At 59.7% G+C, this 17,116-nt stretch overlaps 2 protein-coding genes and 1 long non-coding RNA gene across 5 annotated transcripts; 1 reads left to right on the top strand and 2 right to left on the bottom strand.

Moving 5' to 3' along the window:
* Nucleotides 1–2,398: 2,398 nt before the first annotated feature.
* Nucleotides 2,399–8,176, bottom strand: TRAF4 (TNF receptor associated factor 4). Its single transcript, XM_004593918.3, has 7 exons — nucleotides 7,907–8,176; nucleotides 5,106–5,157; nucleotides 4,491–4,595; nucleotides 4,256–4,417; nucleotides 4,008–4,169; nucleotides 3,774–3,929; nucleotides 2,399–3,507 (listed from the first exon to the last, which is right to left on the bottom strand). The coding sequence occupies exons 1-7, from the start codon at nucleotides 8,047–8,049 to the stop codon at nucleotides 2,875–2,877; spliced, it is 1,413 nt and encodes a 470-aa protein (XP_004593975.2). The 5' UTR covers nucleotides 8,050–8,176; the 3' UTR covers nucleotides 2,399–2,874.
* Nucleotides 8,177–8,815: 639 nt separating this feature from the next.
* On the bottom strand, nucleotides 8,816–16,976 carry NEK8 (NIMA related kinase 8). 3 transcript variants are annotated; one of them, XM_058675543.1, is made up of 15 exons: nucleotides 16,445–16,535; nucleotides 14,325–14,475; nucleotides 13,835–14,067; nucleotides 13,489–13,620; nucleotides 12,857–13,065; nucleotides 12,681–12,745; nucleotides 12,422–12,603; nucleotides 12,174–12,324; nucleotides 11,797–11,873; nucleotides 11,316–11,433; nucleotides 10,801–10,951; nucleotides 10,518–10,681; nucleotides 10,245–10,403; nucleotides 9,935–10,093; nucleotides 8,816–9,694 (listed from the first exon to the last, which is right to left on the bottom strand). In XM_058675543.1, exons 2-15 carry the CDS (start codon nucleotides 14,458–14,460, stop codon nucleotides 9,618–9,620), a joined length of 2,013 nt encoding a protein of 670 aa, XP_058531526.1. In that variant the 5' UTR covers nucleotides 14,461–14,475; nucleotides 16,445–16,535; the 3' UTR covers nucleotides 8,816–9,617. The 3 variants fall into 3 exon arrangements, with proteins under 3 accessions (XP_058531526.1, XP_004594074.2, XP_058531525.1); XM_004594017.2 differs by having other exon boundaries at nucleotides 8,817–9,694; nucleotides 14,325–14,530; nucleotides 16,445–16,976; XM_058675542.1 differs by having other exon boundaries at nucleotides 8,819–9,558; nucleotides 14,325–14,530; nucleotides 16,445–16,976.
* LOC131482326 (uncharacterized) lies at nucleotides 11,617–15,203 on the top strand. Its single transcript, XR_009246899.1, has 3 exons — nucleotides 11,617–11,886; nucleotides 12,431–12,635; nucleotides 14,024–15,203. It is a non-coding gene; the product is annotated as an uncharacterized LOC131482326 (long non-coding RNA).
* Nucleotides 16,977–17,116: the final 140 nt, after the last annotated feature.

Raw genomic sequence — 17,116 nt, 5'->3', positions numbered from 1 at the left:
CACTGTAGCATTCATTCTCCATCTCTCTCACCTCACCTGTGGTGGCTTATGGGTGTGATGGGGTTTTTAAGATTATTACGAATCAGTAAAAGAAAAAACAACTTGCCTTCTGATCTTGTCCTGTTTGTTTAATGTGAATGTTTGAGGTGATTTTTCTTCTAACAGTTTCTATCATATCTCATCTTTATTTCTACAAGGAAGGGGCCCTCTTCAGTCATTATCCTGGGCCAGGTTCTGTGGTGTTTACAAAGCACAGGGCTCCAGTTTGGCTAGTGCCCGAGGGAGCCCTGCTGTTGGCTTCCCCCAATGCCACCCTAGGCTGGGCTCCTGGAATGGAATTTGAAGGGTAAGTGTGGTAGGCTGTGTGGTCTGCTGCCCCTCCCAGTCAGTCCTGCCACTTAACTCTAAAGGCCACATTGGGAAATAAGGACCCAGCTTGCTAATGAGCCAACATGAAACTCCTAGCCTCCCTCTGCCCTCTTCCACCTGCAACACTTTGGAATTTTGAGTGCCTGACAATAAGCGCTATCCTCTGCAGTAGTGATGCTGGCCCTGCTGTCTCATTTTTCTCATGCATTCAGCATTACGGAACTTTCCCTCTTTCGTCAACAAAAAGCTCAAGTTTTTTGCGATGACTTCCCTTTTCTGCTGACTGTGGGTTTGAGCTGATATGGCTGGAGAGCTCTCACTGGCTTTGGGATTCAGGAAGTAGTCACCAAGCGGCCTCCCACATACGCTGAGAGCTCAAAACATCTCAGCATGCCCTTTGCTGTGGGCTGCCGCCTTCTGCCTGTGTCAGATGAGGCTGCAGTGAGCCTGGGGTCAAAGCTGGAGGGTAGAGCAGTAAGCTCAGATTCGCCTCCAAGGAGTCTTCTGAGCCAACCAAGTGAGGTGCTTGGTGAGTCCAGCTTAGTTTGGAACACAAAGCACGTATGACATTGGGCCTGCCAGGTGGGCAGAGGATGGGCCCGACTACAAAACCAGTGCCCACAGCTGGCATGAACATGTCCTCCAGAGTCAGGAGTCTGAACCAGGCCCTCTGATATGCTGGAAGGGCTGCTCCACTCTTAACTGAGGGTGCTTCTGTTCTCTGCAGGAGCCCATGGTTTCCCCTGCTAGTTTCCGGGCATCACTGCCAGGGTTGCTTAAGGAGAGGACATTTCCACTTGCAGGTAGGCAACTAGGGGCTTCCCCCAAGAATGGCAGCCCTTCCTGGGGTGGCTGGAGGCCAGCCCTGTCATGTAATAAAGCCCTCTGTATGGGAGAAATGCATCCCTTGAACTTTGCTTAGTAGAAAACAGGGATGAGAGGAATAAGGCACTTTATGCTGATCATTTAGTTACAGTCTAGGTAGTGACCAGTATTCACTTTACCTGCAACGGTTATTTACCCCATGTAGCTAAGTAACTTGCAAAAGCAATAAGGACCCAGGCCCAAATTATTGCCAAAATTAGAGGGACTGCTGGGATTTTAAAACAGCTCAGACTGTCACCCAAGCAGTTGAGGGTTCATTGGTAAGCTGGCTCTTGCCTTGGTTCTCCAATCCTAGGTAAAAAATGAGTAACCACAGGCTGAGGACGGGACAAAAAGCAAGAGATGAAGGAAATTCGGGGAGGAGTGGTGTAAAAAGCCAGCGGGCAGGCAAGGTTTGGTCTAGTGACTAAGACATCACTTGGGGGCGCCCTTCTCACACTGAGTGCTTTGGGTGCTAGTGCTGGCTGACTTGGTTCCATCCCAGTTTCCCATTAATGTGCATTCCAGAGAATAGCTGGAATACCTGGCCAAGGATTGCTGGTATTTGGGGGATAAACCTACAGATGAGTGTTGTTTTTCCCCGATAAAAATATAAACAATTTTTGGAAAAGCAGAATTAGAGATCATTTTGGTGCATGGCAGGGGTGGCTTCAAAATGTTAATACAAAATGCCTACTTAAAAAATAGTATGGACTGCAAATATCTTGCATCAAAATACGCATTTCCCCAGGGCTTCCGAGTTCATTAAGCATGTAACTCAGTGCCAGGAACATAGACTGTCTCATTAACTCTTCGCTACAGCCCATTAAGATTGGCCCTTTTATTATGGTGATAAAAACTGTCCCATTGAACTGTCGTATTAAGTGAACTACCGCACACAAAGTACTGAGAACACAAAAAGTACTCAATGAGTGGTAGCTATTATCACTGGACCAAGACCTGCCGGGGCAGGGGCAGCAGTCTGGCCCGCTCTGGGTTCAGGCCCTGCGCCGCCTTCGTCTAGCCACCAGAGGGCAGCGGTAGGCGGCCGTAGTTCTCCCGATGTCCTCCAGAGGGCGACTACTGCCGGGACCGGTCCTGGGGACTAGGGCAGCAACCCTTCTCAGATCCTTAACCAACCCAGATGAGTCAGGCTGGAACCAAGTTAATAAATACAATTCAGGATTTATTAAAAATCAAGGCTCCCCTGCTGTGCCCTCCTGGCACTAAGGAAATAAATAACCAGAAGGGGCACAGCTGGGGGAGAGTAATCCAATCTCAGGACAGATTCTTTTTAACCCCCTCCCTTTCCCCATTACTCCTCCCCCTATGGCTCTTGGGGTAGCACCTGAGCAGGCACCTCAGTCCAGATAGTGTGGCTGGCACCAAGGCATGTCTGCCCTGCCCCAGAGGGGAGGCAGGCCCTGGGCTCACGTTTCCAGCCCTTAATGACCCAAGACCTGCTTCCCACAGGGGCCAGGGCTGAAGCACCAATTGGAGGCACCTGAGGGTGGTGGGTAGGGGGAGAAGGGGTATCAGAAGCAGCTGAAAGAGGGTCCGGCCCCCTGTCCAGGTTCAGCCAGTGCCTGCTGGGGTCCCCTTCTCATCCCCCTCTCCCCTAGAGCCCTGTGGGCTCTGCACTCAGCTGAGGATCTTCCTGGGAAGTTCAACGGAGGCACGGATGAAGACTGCATCATCCCGCACATAGTTTCGTTTCCGGATGTCCTGGTGGGAGATGAACTTGGGGTACCCAAAGCCCAGAGAGCTCTCATCCAGAGAGCCACGCCACGTGCCTGGCTTCTGGAAATTCTTCCAGTTTGGGTCAGGGTGGAAGGTCTCCGTGACATGCTGTGGCTTAGCCAGCCCAGGGTCACTCTGATCCAGCAGGGAGAAGGTGACACGGCGGGCAAAGGGCCACTCGAGGAGATTGTCAAAGGCGCCTGGCAGGACACGGATGTAGAGCGAGAGGTGTGTGCCCTCACCACTGCCGTTGCCATTAAGGAACGCAGACACCTGCAGCTTGTAACCGTACTTATGTGTGTAGAAGGCCGGGCTGAAGCACTCGAGGTTGGGCTTGGCCTTGGCCTCCTGGAGCCGCCGCCCATAGCTGCTGATCTTCCAGATGAGCACACCATCGCTGCCCACAGAGAGCTCCTCCAGCTCCCGCCGCAGCTCCTGCAGCTCCTGCCGTTGCCGGCTCACCAGGGCACACATCATGGCCAGGTGTGGCTTCACGCTCTCCTCCACGTGCCGTGCCATTGCCAGCTTAGGGCACTGTTAGCAAAGCCCCAGGTGGCAGGGGAGGGGAGGAGAGTTATCAGTAGTGGAAGGCCCAGGGAGAGGAGTGTGCACAGGCTAGCTGGCGGCTGGCTCTGAGGAAGATGGAGGGTACTAGGAGGCAGGTGAAATAGCCAGCAAGGGCAGACTGAAGGCTGGGGGCAACACAGCAGGGACCATGGAGTCCTAGATGGTATCAGGAGGCCCATGTTCCCTCTGGGGCTCAAGGGGCAGGGTGGGGCTAGGCAGGAAGGGCAGCTCACCCTGTGCTTGCAGCCGGAGTCTTTGAATGGGCACAACACCAAGGCAGTGCTGCAGCTGTCCTTCAGATGGGCTGGCAGGTCCTCTCTGGCCACGGTACCCACACCGCACTGATTGGGGCAAGGGACAGGCAGCCGTGGGCACTGGTACTGGTGGCTCTGGGACCAGAGGGGCAGCAGTCAGGGGCCTGGTTTCCCATCACCTGCTCTGCAGCCCCCACTCAGAAGGGCTCTCACCTGGATGGTATCGAAGACAAACTCCTTGGCGCAATAGGTGCACGGTTGCGTGCGCTTGGGGCACTCCGAGGTGGCATGCTGGGCCAGCAGCCGCCGCATCATGCGAGAACCGCACTTGTTCTCACAGTAGACGCTTTCCTGGGGGCACATGCCCTCGTGGCTCTGTGGAAATGCCACAGGGCAGGGGCAGAGTTAAGGGATGCCCAGCCCACCCTTCTGCCCCCTAGTCTCAGCCAGGCCGCACCCACCTCATAGGCCTCCCCACTGAAGTCACAGCCACAGAACTCGCACTTGAGGCGCCGCTTGGGGCAGTCGTGCTGCAGGTGTGCAGGCAGGTCCCGGCGGCTCAGCTTGGCCGGGCAGCGATTGGGGCAGGGGACTACATTGAAGCTGCAGGTATTCAGGTGCCCCTAACGGAAAGGGCTCCAGTTAGTTCCTGTTAAGGAGTGGGGCAGCCCCAGCCTCCCTGCCTCAGCACCTCACCTGTAGATGGCGAAGCGGCCCACTCCAGCGGCAGCCTTCTTCACTGTGGATGCAGCGGATTGGCAGGCCCAGCACCTGGACTTCCAGCTCCGGGTCGGGGTAGATCTGGGGGCCGGGAATGGAGAAACCAGCGGTCTGAGAGCCCGCTGCAGCCCACAACCTCCCATGTGGCTGTTTCCACCTCAGAGCCACTAATGCTCCTTTGGCCACTCTGTACCCAGGGACAAAGGGCACAGCAGGTGGTCGCTGCAGCGATGCTGGATTCTAAGGTCCCCAACATGCCTGCTCAGTCCCAGGCTGTCCCTCCTCCCCCAGCTTTGTTCCTCTTGGTAGAGGGGTCCTGGCTCTCAGCCACACATTTGGCTTGCTATCAGAAAGGGAGGGCACACCACGGCTCTGTGCACCCCCATCGGCTGGGCGTCATGTCATGCCTGTCCTCCAGGGCAAACATGGGCCTCCGTTTGCAAACTGGCCTGCCAGGAGGGAACAGGCTACCTTTGTGGGGGCACCCGATCCCAAAGCCCTGGGTTGACATTGGCCCTGAGCCCGCTGGCTGCCAGCAGCTCGAGCCTCCACCAAGGGCAGCAGCCTGTGTGCCTGGCAATGTCGACTCACCTTGGCATAATCTAGAGGAAGCTGGTCCTCAGGGCATTTGAAGACTCCTTCACTGCAAGGGGGGAAGAGAGCCGAGTCAAGCCTCCTCAGGAACAAGGACAGCCCTGCGTCACATCTCCCCCCCAGCAAGGGCTCCCTCCCTCCCTCACCAGATCGGTTCCCAGCAAGCCCTGACCTAGACAAAAGAGCAAGCAGAGGCTAAAGTGGACTGGCTCTCCAGGACCCCAGAGAGTCTCAGCCCTAGTCCTGGGAGGGGGGCAACAGTGGAGGCCAGAGACAGCTGCCTCAGACAACATTTGCCCAACAGGTGGCAGCTGGACTGGAAAAGGAACAGGCTGCTACCCCTCCCCCTAAGCAAGTTCCCATTGGCTGTGCAGCAAGCTGATGGGAGGGTGAATAGGGATGGGCTGGGAGTAAGTGCCAGAGCTGCCCAGCACCCATGAGGGTGCCAGGCCAAGAACCGGGGCAAAGGTCGATTTGGGGCCACCCTACCACCACTCCCCTCCCCCTCTGAGGGTGTTGCTTAAAGGGGAGGAAAGGCAGGTGCCCTGCCCAGCACTGTTTACACTCCTGCACAGGCCTCAGCACCTGCCTGAGGTGAGAAGGGCTGAAATGTCCCTCTTTCAAAGCGGTACAAAAAGAAGCTCACCAGGTCACAAAGCAAGCTGGTATGTCTGACTCCACAGTCGAGCCCACAGCCCCCACTATGGACCAGCACACAGAGGCAAGTGGGGTGGCCCAGGCCCCCCACGCCGGGCAGGATTCTGAAGCTGGCCAGCACCCCCTCTCCCTCCTGCTCCTCACCAAACCCAAGGCACCTGGTGCATGCTCCAGGACTGCCAACCCCCTGACAGGGGTCAGCAAGGGCCAGTCCCACAGGCCTGATAGGGCCCAAGCAGGGTAAGGGTTCACCCAGCAGGATGAAGGCCCTCGGGCAGGGCATTCCGGGTAGGTGTGAGTCAGGGAGGAGGCAGGTGGGAGGTGGGAGGCGGGAGGCAGGCAGGGATCATGGCGGAAGCGGAGGCTACATGGCCAGGTTGGCATTTTCCAAGGCCCAGACAGCCATGCCCCAGTGCCCAACAGATCCTAGTACCCACCTCCTCCCTGACCCCCTATCAACAAGAGCAATGTATGGGTAAGTGCTGAAGGGGTGTGTGGTGCCCACAGGCCACCAGTCTTCTGGGCGCAACCCGACACAAGGGGGGAAGAGTAGGCAAAGGGGCGGGGGTCCACTGGGCCGCTTCAGGAATGTGCTGACTTAGTGGTTTTGGAGTCAGAGGGAGGGGCCTGAGGCAAGCCCCTAAGCTTGAGACAGCTTACCCTACAGCTTGGGGCCCCTGCCAGGATAAAGGTTTAGTGAGGGATAGGGACGCCAAAGCTGCCAGGGTAGGGGGTGACCCTGGGGGCCCAGCCCGTCCAACCACCTCTTCCTTCCAGAGGCCGCCTTGGCTCGGCTCAGGCACCGGGGGTGTGTGTGGAGGGGTGTGGGGACAGAAGCTGTTCCAGGCCCTGCAGCAGAGGCCCAAGGGGGAAGACAGGATGGGGGGAGGGGGCGGTGGGAGAGGAAGAGGGGATTTCCGGGAGGGGGAGGGGTCGAAGCTGCCGCAAGGAACTGCAGAGGGAACCGGGTCTGACAGCCCCCTCCCCTGCTCCTTCCCCGAGGCAGTCGGGTGGGTCAGCTGGGGGTGGGGTGGGGGGCTCGGGCCGGTTTCATCTGGAAACCAGAGGGCCCGGGAAGGGGCGGTGGCGGAGACAATGGGCCGTGTGTCTGTGTATGGGGGGGGATGAAGTGTGTACAGTGCAGAGAGGAGGGGGGCGGCCGAGCAGCTCGTGCAGGAGCATCTGTGAAGGCAGCAGCCCAGGCTTCGGGACGCCGAACAAAGGGCCTGCTGAGATTTCCGCCAGCCGGGGGCTGCCGAGAGGAGGAGGAGGAGGAGGAGGGCACGGAAGCCGAGGCGGGAGCCTCTTACCCCGGCAGCATGGCCGGGACTCCTGACAGTGGCCAGCCGGCCGCCCTGTGCCCCGGGGCGCGACCTCCCCGGACCCGAGCTCCAGCGGCCAACCCAAGGCGGGAGGAGAGGGGCTGCAGCCGGCGCAGGGAACCCTGGAGCCTGACGGAGACGAGGGCTGACCCGGTCCCGGGAGGGCAGGCAGAGGGCGTCCAGGACAGGCAGAGTGCGAGGCCTTCCATAACGGAGGGGCGGCACCCCCACTCCCCACAGACATACAGTAAGCAGCACCCCTGGGGCGGGGACAGACCCCCGCAGGCGCGGGCCTCGCTCTATTGTGCGCACGCCAACAGCCCAGGCCCCAGTGCTAAGCCAAGCCTCCTGGTGTAGCTGTGTGACCCTGGGCAAGTCGCAGCCATCCTTGACATCGCTTTCATCATTTATAAACCGGGGAGACAATAGCTGCCGTTCCGGGCGTCCGCAGAACCGCCAGGGGTAGCAAAGCGCCAGCCCCGGGTTGCCGCGCGCTCCGCGGGCTCTCTGTCCTCCCCAACCCCAAAAGGATCCAAAGTTCAAGGATGAGGCCCCCTCTGGCTCTCAAGTGATGGGGGCGGGCCGCGAGGCTCGCGCGGTCAGAATAGGGAGTTTGGCCGTCTGCGCTCCCGATTCCCACCTGGACAGGTGGGACCCGTGAGTGGGATCCTCCCTCTGGGCCTGACGTCACCGCTGCCCCGTGACGTCAAGGTGGGCACCCCTGAGGTCACGGGCCGGTCGCAGACAAAGGCCCGGCGGGTCTTGGGCCTGCGCCTCCCCGCGCCCTCCCCATGCAGGGTCCCCCGGCCCGGCCCGCACCTGAGGAACTCCTGTAGGCAGGTGTCGCAGAAGCGGTGGCCGCAGGTGGAAACCTGCACGGGTTCACGCATGGGCTTTCCGCACAGCGGGCACAGCAGCCGCCGCTTGGGCTTCTCCAGGAACTTGTAGTCGAAGCCGGGCATGGCGGGCGGGCACGGGCGAGCGGGGCCGGGCACGCGGCGGCCCCACAGCCCGCGCCTCGCTCCGGCCGCGCTCCCGGCTCCGGGCGGCGCCGACTGGCGGCCGCGGTCAGGGCCCGGCCCGCGAGCCCGCCCGCCGGAAGAGGGGGCGGAGCCGCAGCCGCGCGGTCCTAGCGTCCCCCTCGAGGGCTCGCGGCCGCCGGGGCCAGCTGCGGCCAAGCCCGTCCACTCCCGGAAGCCGGGGCTGGAAGGAGCGGTCGTGGCTCCGCGTCTCCCGAGAGCTGGGGGAGGGGGCGTGCCTGGCGCTGGGTAGGGGCGGAGGGCCCCGGGCGAGTGCGCGTCGCCGGAGAGGACGGGCCGCGCCACAAAGGCTGGCCGCCACGGGGCCAGCAGCTCGGCCTCGGGGGCCGTGCGCCCCCCGGGGACCCGGGCCCCCAGCTTCCAGGTGCTAGGCAGCGAAGCCTGGCAACCAGATCCGAGGAGCCCAGCTGGGACGAGGAGGCCGGCCTGGGCGCTGGGCCAGAGCAACCTCTGTCCCGGCCCCCGGCTGCGCCCACATTCCTTCCTCGGCCGCGGCCGGGCCCAGCCCACTCCAGGGGTGTGTGGCCGCCACCCCCACCTCTGAAGAGTGCTCTCCAGGCAGCAGCCGAGACTTTTATTCCCGAGAGTAGCAGTCTGCTTCGACAACTCCCCTCCCCGCCCACGTGGGTCTGGGGAAAGGCAGGGGTGGGGGGCGGAATGCGCATCTGCGGGGCAAGGACTGCACCAGGTTGCAGGTCTCCTGTATTTACCTTATTCTGCTGGATAAAGGTGCGGGGGCGGTGCAGGCCAGCCCAAAGGGCCTGTCTGGGCGGCCTGGGCTTGTCCTGTTCTCAAACTTGAACCTCTCTCCCCCACTTGTGGGCTCCAGGGACACATTTCCTAGCTGGACCAGGGGCAGGCAGCTCTGCCAGCTTGGGAGGCATTGGAGACCACCCAGTTTGCCAAGCTTTGACCCCAGCTAGGCTGCACTCAGGAGTAGATTCAGAAGAGAGGTGCTGGGGAAACATTTTGGGTTGAGGTTTGGTTTGTTGAAAGATTTATTTGAAAGGTAGAGTTCCAGAGAATGAGAGAGAGAGGTTTCCTAAACCCACATGGCAGCAGTGGCCAGGCCAACATTACGAAGCTGGACCTCCATCCAGGTCTTCCGCATGGGGGCAGGAGCCCAAAGCCTTCGGCCATCCTCCACTGCTTTCCCAGGTGCATTAAAGGGGAGCTGGATTGGAAGAGGAGCGGTCGGGCTTGAACCTGAGTCCACATGGCTTAACCTGCTGTGGCCACAATGCAGGTCCTGGGTTGGAGCCTCCATACTCAAAGCCAGAAGTGGGGTGGGGCTTCGCAGGCCCTTCCTTCCCTCTCATGGCATTCAGCAGTGTGCACTTTGCAGGATGCTTACAGAGAAGCCGTAGCAGGGTGGGTGCTCCAGAGATGGGTCCAGGGGGCCTCAGGTGGGAGCTGGCTCATCTGTGATGGCTGCAGGATACCAAGGAGAACTCCTGCAGCCTCTGGAGGCTGGAGGGGGTGATGTGCCTCTAGCACTGTCCCCTGCCACTCCCACTGGGCCCCACAGGACCAGAAATGGTAGTAAAGAGCCACTTGGACCCCAGGGCTGGAGGAGAAAAAATGCACAAATGCCATGGGAGTGCAGTGGAGGCAGCGACCTGCACCCACTTCTGGTAGGAACATCAGTGCACCCTGCAGTTGCTGCTTTCATTCAGCTGTGGTTGGAAACAGCATTTGGTGGATGTGGACTGTGACCGCGGCCAATGGGTGTGTGGGCAGGGCCCATCTGAATTCCCCTGGTGTGGGCCAGGTGAGGCTAGGTGAGGGGGGCAAAGGGAACACTCACGCCGAACAGCCAGGAGTGTGTTTCCGTGGCAGCAGGACACTGATGTCACGGTGTAAGGGTGTGTCTCATCCAGCTGCACTGGCCGAGGGAGACCAGCATCCTCAGGCTGCCTTCCCAGGCGGCCTCGGGCTCCCTTGCCCCAAGAGTACACTTCCCCCTCTGTGGAGACAGATGCACAAGGGGAGAGAGCAGGAAGGTGCGCACAGCCCAAGCACATCATTGCTCCATACCCGACGGGCCAGGAGGAAATGGCCAAGTCCATTGTCCCCGAGTGTGAGAACCCATGCTGCCCCTAGTGTCCACCCCTCACCTGCCCCGATGGCTACGGTGAAGGCATCCCCACAGGCCACCATCGCCATCTTGATGCCCTCGAGGCCCTGGACCTGACATGGTGCTCGGCTGCCTTGGCGAGCACTGCTGCCCAACTGCCCATGCTGATTGCTGCCGAAAGTGTAGCAATCTCCAGAAGCTGGGGCGGGAGGGACAAGGAGAGGGGCCTCAACAGAGGAGCTAAGAAGGCCAGGGGAGTTCCACCCTGCCCCCCGCCCAAACCCCAGCCTGGCGCTCGCTCGCAGACCCTCACCAGTCACAGCAGCTGAGTGAGCAGTGCCCAGGTCCACGCTCAGCAGGGGCTCCTGGTCCAGGGGTGCAGAGCCTAGAGGTGTGAAACTCAGGGCCTCCTCCACTTGCTGGTGGGGAGCAGGCTCCTCCCCCAGGGAAGCGCGGTCCAGGCCCAGCTTATTGAACCTGAGGGCAGGGTCAGGAGGGAAATGCAACCAACAGCTCGCTACGCCTGAGATGCCCATCTCCTGGTGAGGTCTCTGCTGGGAGGCAGGGTGGTTAACCAGACCAGGGTACTTCCTTACCTGTTGCTCCCGCAGGCCAGCGCTAGGCCGGCCACAGTGAGCACCATGGAAGAGTCAATGCCACATACAATCCGCTGGGCATCCTGCCCTGGGGGCATGGGGACCTGCTGGGGGCAATTGTGGGAGTCCCTGGTCCCCAGTCCCAGCCTGCCTACAGGAAGGGGAAACCAAAGATGGGGGAGCATGGGGTCAGTTTGCACTTCAGCCTTGAGCAAAGCCCACCAAGAAGCTGTGTGAGCCAAGGCTGTTCATGCTCCCTCTGGCTTTAGTGCCCAGCCTGATGCCTGAGCCACTGAAGGCCTTAATAGTTCCTGCTGCACACATAAAAACTCCCTCATTACACAGTGAGTACCTGAAGGAAGTCACATCTTGTTTGTCTAGCCTCAGTCCCCTAGGCCAGGATGGACCCACCTAGCACCTACCTAAAGGGCTGTGGGATGAATTGAGAGCACTGAGTGGGAAGGGGTATGGGATAGGGTACAAGAGGAGTCGGGCATGCTGGGAGGAGACCTTACCACCATGTCCGCGACCCCAGGCAAACAACTCTCGCTCAGTAGACAGGGCCAATACGTGAGAGGCCCCACAAGCCACTTGTACCATCTCGTAGCCCAGCAGAGCTTCCACAATGGTGGGCTAGAGAGGAAGAAGAGGCAGGGGGCATTGGGGACTGGCCCACAGGCCTCAGCACCCAGTGTGGGGGATGAAATTAGAAGCAAGAGATTCTCAGGAAGTGCTGTTTCTTTTTAACTGTAACATTTCCCTCTTCCTCCAGCCCCCCCAACACACACGGGCGGGGAGTAGGGAGCCACTCATTTGAGAAACCGGGTCTTTCTGTAATTCCCCTGATGCTACCCACAGCAGGTGCAGCCCAGGAGTCAGCAGCGCCTGTGCCACTGGGGACTCCCCTGTCCCCAAGCAGGTGTCAGATCTCAGAAGCAGGCTCTCTGCCAACTCCCTACTTCCCTTTTCCCAGGGCAAAACTCAGGAGGTGCCCACCTGGCTGATGTCGGTGAGGCTCCCGTGGCCCAGGCACCCATTGCTGCCACTGCCAAAGGTCATGATGATGCCACGGTCTAGTGGAGGAAGGTGAGGAGGAGAGAGAGGGAAGGTCAGACTGCCCATCTAGGGAGCCCAGTCCACCTGGGGTCTGGAGGAACCAGACAGACGGCAGAAGTTCTGAGCCTCAGTTTCCCCATCTGTCAAGTGGGGAGGATGCAGTAGCTCCCTTGCCAAGCCCACTGAGTTGGGTAAGAGAGGTGGAGGTAAATGAGCCTTGATAGCTGGGCGTTGGAAGCACTAACTCAGCAATGGGGCGCACCATTGGTTAGCTGTGCCCTTGACAAGAAGCAAGTTGCTCCTTGGGGTTTTCTCACCGGTCAGGCAGGCTGTAAAGAGGTCCCCGCATGCCACGTGCTTGATGGTCACGCCTGACTGGCCTTCCAGGAAACGTGACACGAACTGTGCCTGCGGCTGCTCCACAGCCCCGGGGAGCAGGGCGCCTCCACCAGCGCCCAGGGGCGGGGCCTGTGGGTGGTGGGTGGTGCCTGAGCACTGCCCCCATCCCCCTGCTAGACCCCTACCCCCACCCCCACCCCTTGCAAACCCTCCACGGCCTGCCCACCTCCCACAGGATGAGGCGCCCAGAGCGAGTGACCCCCGCCTTCTGCGTGCGCCCCGCGGCCACTTGGACCACCTCTGTGTTGAGCATCGGTAGCCGCAGGGGGGCGCTGAGGCCGCCGCCCCAGGCATACACGGACGACAGTGGCGGCGGAATGGCTGGCCTCCCGGGTCCCCGAGGGACGCCTGCAGAGACAGCATGTGCAGCCCATCAACTGGTGGTCACGGGGGCCATGGAGACCCTGCAGCCTGTCCACACTTACCCCTGCAGCGGGCGCTGCTGCTCCTGCTCACCACCGGTGGGCGGGTGGCCAGGGACTTCTCTGCCCTGTGGAATCATAGGTTGGGGCTTCAGGGCATGGACCCTCCCAGGCATTCCACTGTGTTCCCCTATTCTCCACCCCTTTCACGCATCTGGGACCTTCGCCCTGGCACTGGCCTGCGCATGCGGACACTGCCCAGGTCAGTGTGCAGGTTGAGGAGGGCTCGCATGCAGAGGGGCTGTGCCATGATGTGGCTGAGCGGCGGCCGCTGGGCAGGCTCCAGGCTGAGCAGACTGAGTACGAGCTGGCGGAGCTCAGGGCTGTACCGGTCCGAGATGGGTGCAAAGGTGCCGCTCATGATCTTCAGCACCAACGCTGGCAGGTTCTGCAAGGTGCCAAGGTGGGGGGAGGCGGGGATTAGTGTCAGCCATGGTCGGCTGGGCTTTTAGGCAGAGCAGTGTTCACCCCGCCCCCACCCCAGAATTCAACCACTGCCCATCTGCCCCCAGGGGCTTGTGTGAGCAAGGGATTCCAAGAATTATCTGGAAGCTCAACTTTGCTTCCAGGAATCCTCAGGCAGACAGGAGAAGCCTCAGGCTGTACTAGAGAGTATCATAGCTCTGTCCCTGGGAGAGGGCGACTTCTGTGAAATGAGTAGACCCCAGCCCAGTTCTCAGAACCCCGAAGTGAGGCTGACCCCTCCCTGCACACCCCTGCAAATGGCATGACTTGGCCACAGAGTGGCACTGAGGATGCCAGGAGAGCGGGGCAGAGTCCCTACTGTCCCCTTCCAGCTGTGTGCACTCACGGCGGCCTCAAAGGCCCTCTTGAGGCTGGCCAGCTCATAGAGCACACAGCCCAGAGCCCAGATGTCACTCTTCTGGTTGTAGGGCTTGCCTTCACACAGCTCAGGGGAGATGTAACACGGCGTGCCCACCACCTGTGAGAGCAAAGTGGACATCACAGTCCTAAGGGAGCCAGGCACACCGACTCTACCCTCAGGCCCATTTGGGGATGGCTTCCCCTTAGAGCCAGCCAAGGGGCTTCTCCTACCCACCCACAGCAGCTGAGGGGCCCTGGCTTCTGCCGGTAGGGGTGCTCAGAAGGTACTGATCCCGAGACGCCAGTACCCCCGCCCTTGCATGCCTGGGTACCGTGTAGGCCTTGCTTTTGCTGCTGAGGATCTTAGAGATGCCGAAGTCACCGATCTTCACCACCATGCGGTGCTTGTCCAGCAGGATGTTCTGGGTCTTGAGGTCCCGGTGCAGGATGAGGTGGGTGTGCACGTGGTGCAGTGCCAGCAGGATCTGCACGAAGAAGTGCAGGATGGTCTCCTCCTCCAGCAGGGAGTTGCAGCGCTTCTGGATGAACTCCGCCAGTGTGCCACCTGGGGCCCAAGGAACCAACTGGAATCCAGGGTTGTCCACGCTCCCCCTCCCCACTACTGCTGCAGCCCCATCTTCTGGAACAGTACCCTGGAACCAGAGAGGGCATGTAGCTTGCCAGGGTTACACAACTGGGTCAGAACTCTAAACCTCTGATTCATCAGCCATGCCCATCCAAGGGAAAGACATCACTGGACCCTGTCAAACCAAAGCGGTGAAGGACGCTCGCAGCCAAGCCTGTGTGAGGAGGGGGGCTTACCTGGTGCATACTCCATGGCGATCATGAGGGCCTTGTCCTCCAGGAAATTCTCGTAGTATTCGATGACATTAGGGTGGTTGAGCAGCTTGAGCACCTGGCACTCGTTCTGGGCCGCCTGCCGCTCCTCCTTGGTCATCTGCTCCACAGGGATCTGCTTGATAATCACCAGCTTCTGGTCAGCCTTGCGCAAGCACAGGTGCACAATCCTGGGGACACGGAGTGGGAGCTGAGCACAGAGCAATGCAGTATGGACCCAGGGACTGGACGGTCCCTCGAAGAGGGGCAGGGGCACCATGGCCCAAAGGTCACTGAAGCAAGAGCACAGGACACTGAGTGAGCTGGCCAGTGGGGAGACCTGATCACAGACTCTGTGTGACATGTCTGCTTTACCACAGCTACAAGGAGCTGAAGTTAGTTGGGAGTTACATGCCTAGGTTCAAATCCTGGATCCTCTTCTTACTATTTATACCTCTTGGAGATATTAGTGGACAACATGTGGGAAACAGGGCTGCTGAGAGGATCCAGAGAGGAAAATGCATGAAAGGCACTTAGCGTGGTGTTTGGCACACAGACGCTGACCAATGAATGGAAGCCAGGTCCACCATTATTCCATTTCAATTCCTGGCCTGTGTCCATCAGAGCAAGGGTCCTCTCATTCTTGTTCACCACTACTACACAGCCCAGTGGTCAGCACACAGGAGTTTAAGAAGTGTTTGCTCAGCAGACGATTAGAACTTGACGGTGCAAGTCTCCAATGCTCATCTCTAGCTCAGGTCTCTCCTTGGAGCCCCAGGCCACACGTCATCTCCGCCCAAATGGCTGACCACCAGCCTACATTTTTAACAAATTAAAAAACAAAATCCTTGATTCCCAGCCCTACACCTGTCCTTCCTGTGTCGCTCCCATCTCCACTGATGACAACACCGTTCCTTTTCTTTCCAGAATCCTTCCTCTAGCTCATGTTAATGTATTGGCAAATTTTGTTTATACCTCTACAGTACTACAGACTAATCCAATTCCTCTGTGCTCTCTGCTACAGCCCTTGTCCAGGCCAACTTAGTACAACCTGAAAATGCTGTATGAGCCTTGAAAATAGTCTCATTCATGCCCATCACTCTCCCATCTAAATTCCATAATGGCTGTCAGAATGGCATTTTTAAAATGTAATCATAGGCCCAATATGATGGTTCACCTGGCTAATCCTCTAACTCAAAGTCTTGGGAACCCATATTGGAGCTGGTTTATATCCCAGCTGCTTTACTTCCCATCCAGCTCCCCGCTGGATTTATTTATTTTTATTGCAAAGGCAGATATACAGAGAGGAGGAGAGACAGAGAAGAAGATCTTCCATCCAATGATTCACTCCCCAAGTGTCCACATCGGCTGGAGCTGAGCCAATCTGAAGCCAGGAGCCCGGAGCATCTTCCAGGTCTCCCACAGGGGTACAGGGTCCCAAGGCTTTGGGCTGTCCTTGACTGCTTTCCCAGACCATAGGCAGGGAGCTGGATGGGAAATAGAGCAGCAGGGATAAGAACAGGGATCCATATGGGATCCTGGCCACTAGGCTATGGCACCGGGACCTAAAATAAATAAAATTTAAGGAAACAAACAAAATCACAGGAGACTATGTCTCTGTTGTAAAACTCCTCGTCATACTGCAAACCAATTCAGCCCCTCTGCCTTGTTATATTCTCTCCGGTGTTGGGCTGGATCCTCGCTGTCTGTTAATAACTGCTCGTGATTGCTCTGATCTGACAAGTGTCTTAGCAATGTCTTACTCACTGTGTACTTTCCCTACGATCTGTCAGAGCTCTGAGAGGGAAAAGACCACGCCCGGTTACGTCCTCACTGTAAACTCAGGAGCCCTTGAGTAAAGGATCTAGCAGAACGCAGTCAGCACCTGCAGGACGCCGGGGGCGTGGCCTCCGGGGGCGTGGCCACCGGGCGTCCGTGGGCGGGGCTCCGCGCCCTGCCCGGGACCGGAAGCCTGGGCGGGGCTTGGCGGAGCGGGCGCCTCGCGGCGGGGCGGGCGCGTCGGCGCGGGGCGTGATCCCGGCGTTCACACTACGGTCCAGCTGAGCCCTCCACCCTGGAAGGTCCTCCCCAGGACCCCGGCTCACCCGAAGGCGCCTCTCCCCACCACTCGGATCCGCTCGTACTTCTCCATGTCATTTCTCAGAGTTGACTTCCGGAACCCGACTTTTAGCTGCCGTGGCGCATGCGCGGCCCCGCCCCGGCGCCCCCCTCGTCGGGCCGGCGGGGCAGGGCTCGTCGTGTGGTCCGTGGGTTCGCGTCCCACCTGCGGCCGCGGCGCGCGCTCTGTCGCCCCTGCCGCCCCACGCCCCACGCGGGGTCCCAGCGTCAGGGTATTGACGCCGCTTTTTGAGCGCGTCCTGCATTGGCCAGCACTTGGTTAGCCGCTTCCCACAGGCGGCCGGACTTAGCTGTCGCCCAGTTTCTCAGACGAGGAGGGACGCCCCGCCCCGAGCGTTGCCCCCTGCCCGAGAAGCAAGGACTGGCCGCGACCGCCCGCCCGTAGGCGCCGCTGCTTCGGGAAGATAAGGCGGGTTCTGCCTGGCGCGCAAACGATAAGCACGAGCAGCGCCGAGCCGCGCGTCCTGTGGGGCGGGGAGCACGACGGGCCCCGAGGTGGCCTCGGGAGTAGCCGGGGGAGCCCCTGGCTGGGCGAGTGGACGTGGCAGGTGGCCGGCCGTCGTGTCGGCGCTCCCAGCGCGGCCTGGCGGCCCGTCCCTGGAAATGGCGGGGTTTGAGGGGAAGGAAGGGGCGCCGCG

The sequence above is a fragment of the Ochotona princeps genome, chromosome 17 (assembly GCF_030435755.1).
Source record: "Ochotona princeps isolate mOchPri1 chromosome 17, mOchPri1.hap1, whole genome shotgun sequence".
Taxonomy (NCBI): Eukaryota; Metazoa; Chordata; class Mammalia; order Lagomorpha; family Ochotonidae; genus Ochotona; species Ochotona princeps.
The sequence above is the reverse complement of the archived record's forward strand: the minus strand, read 5'-3'. Positions and strand labels throughout refer to the sequence as shown.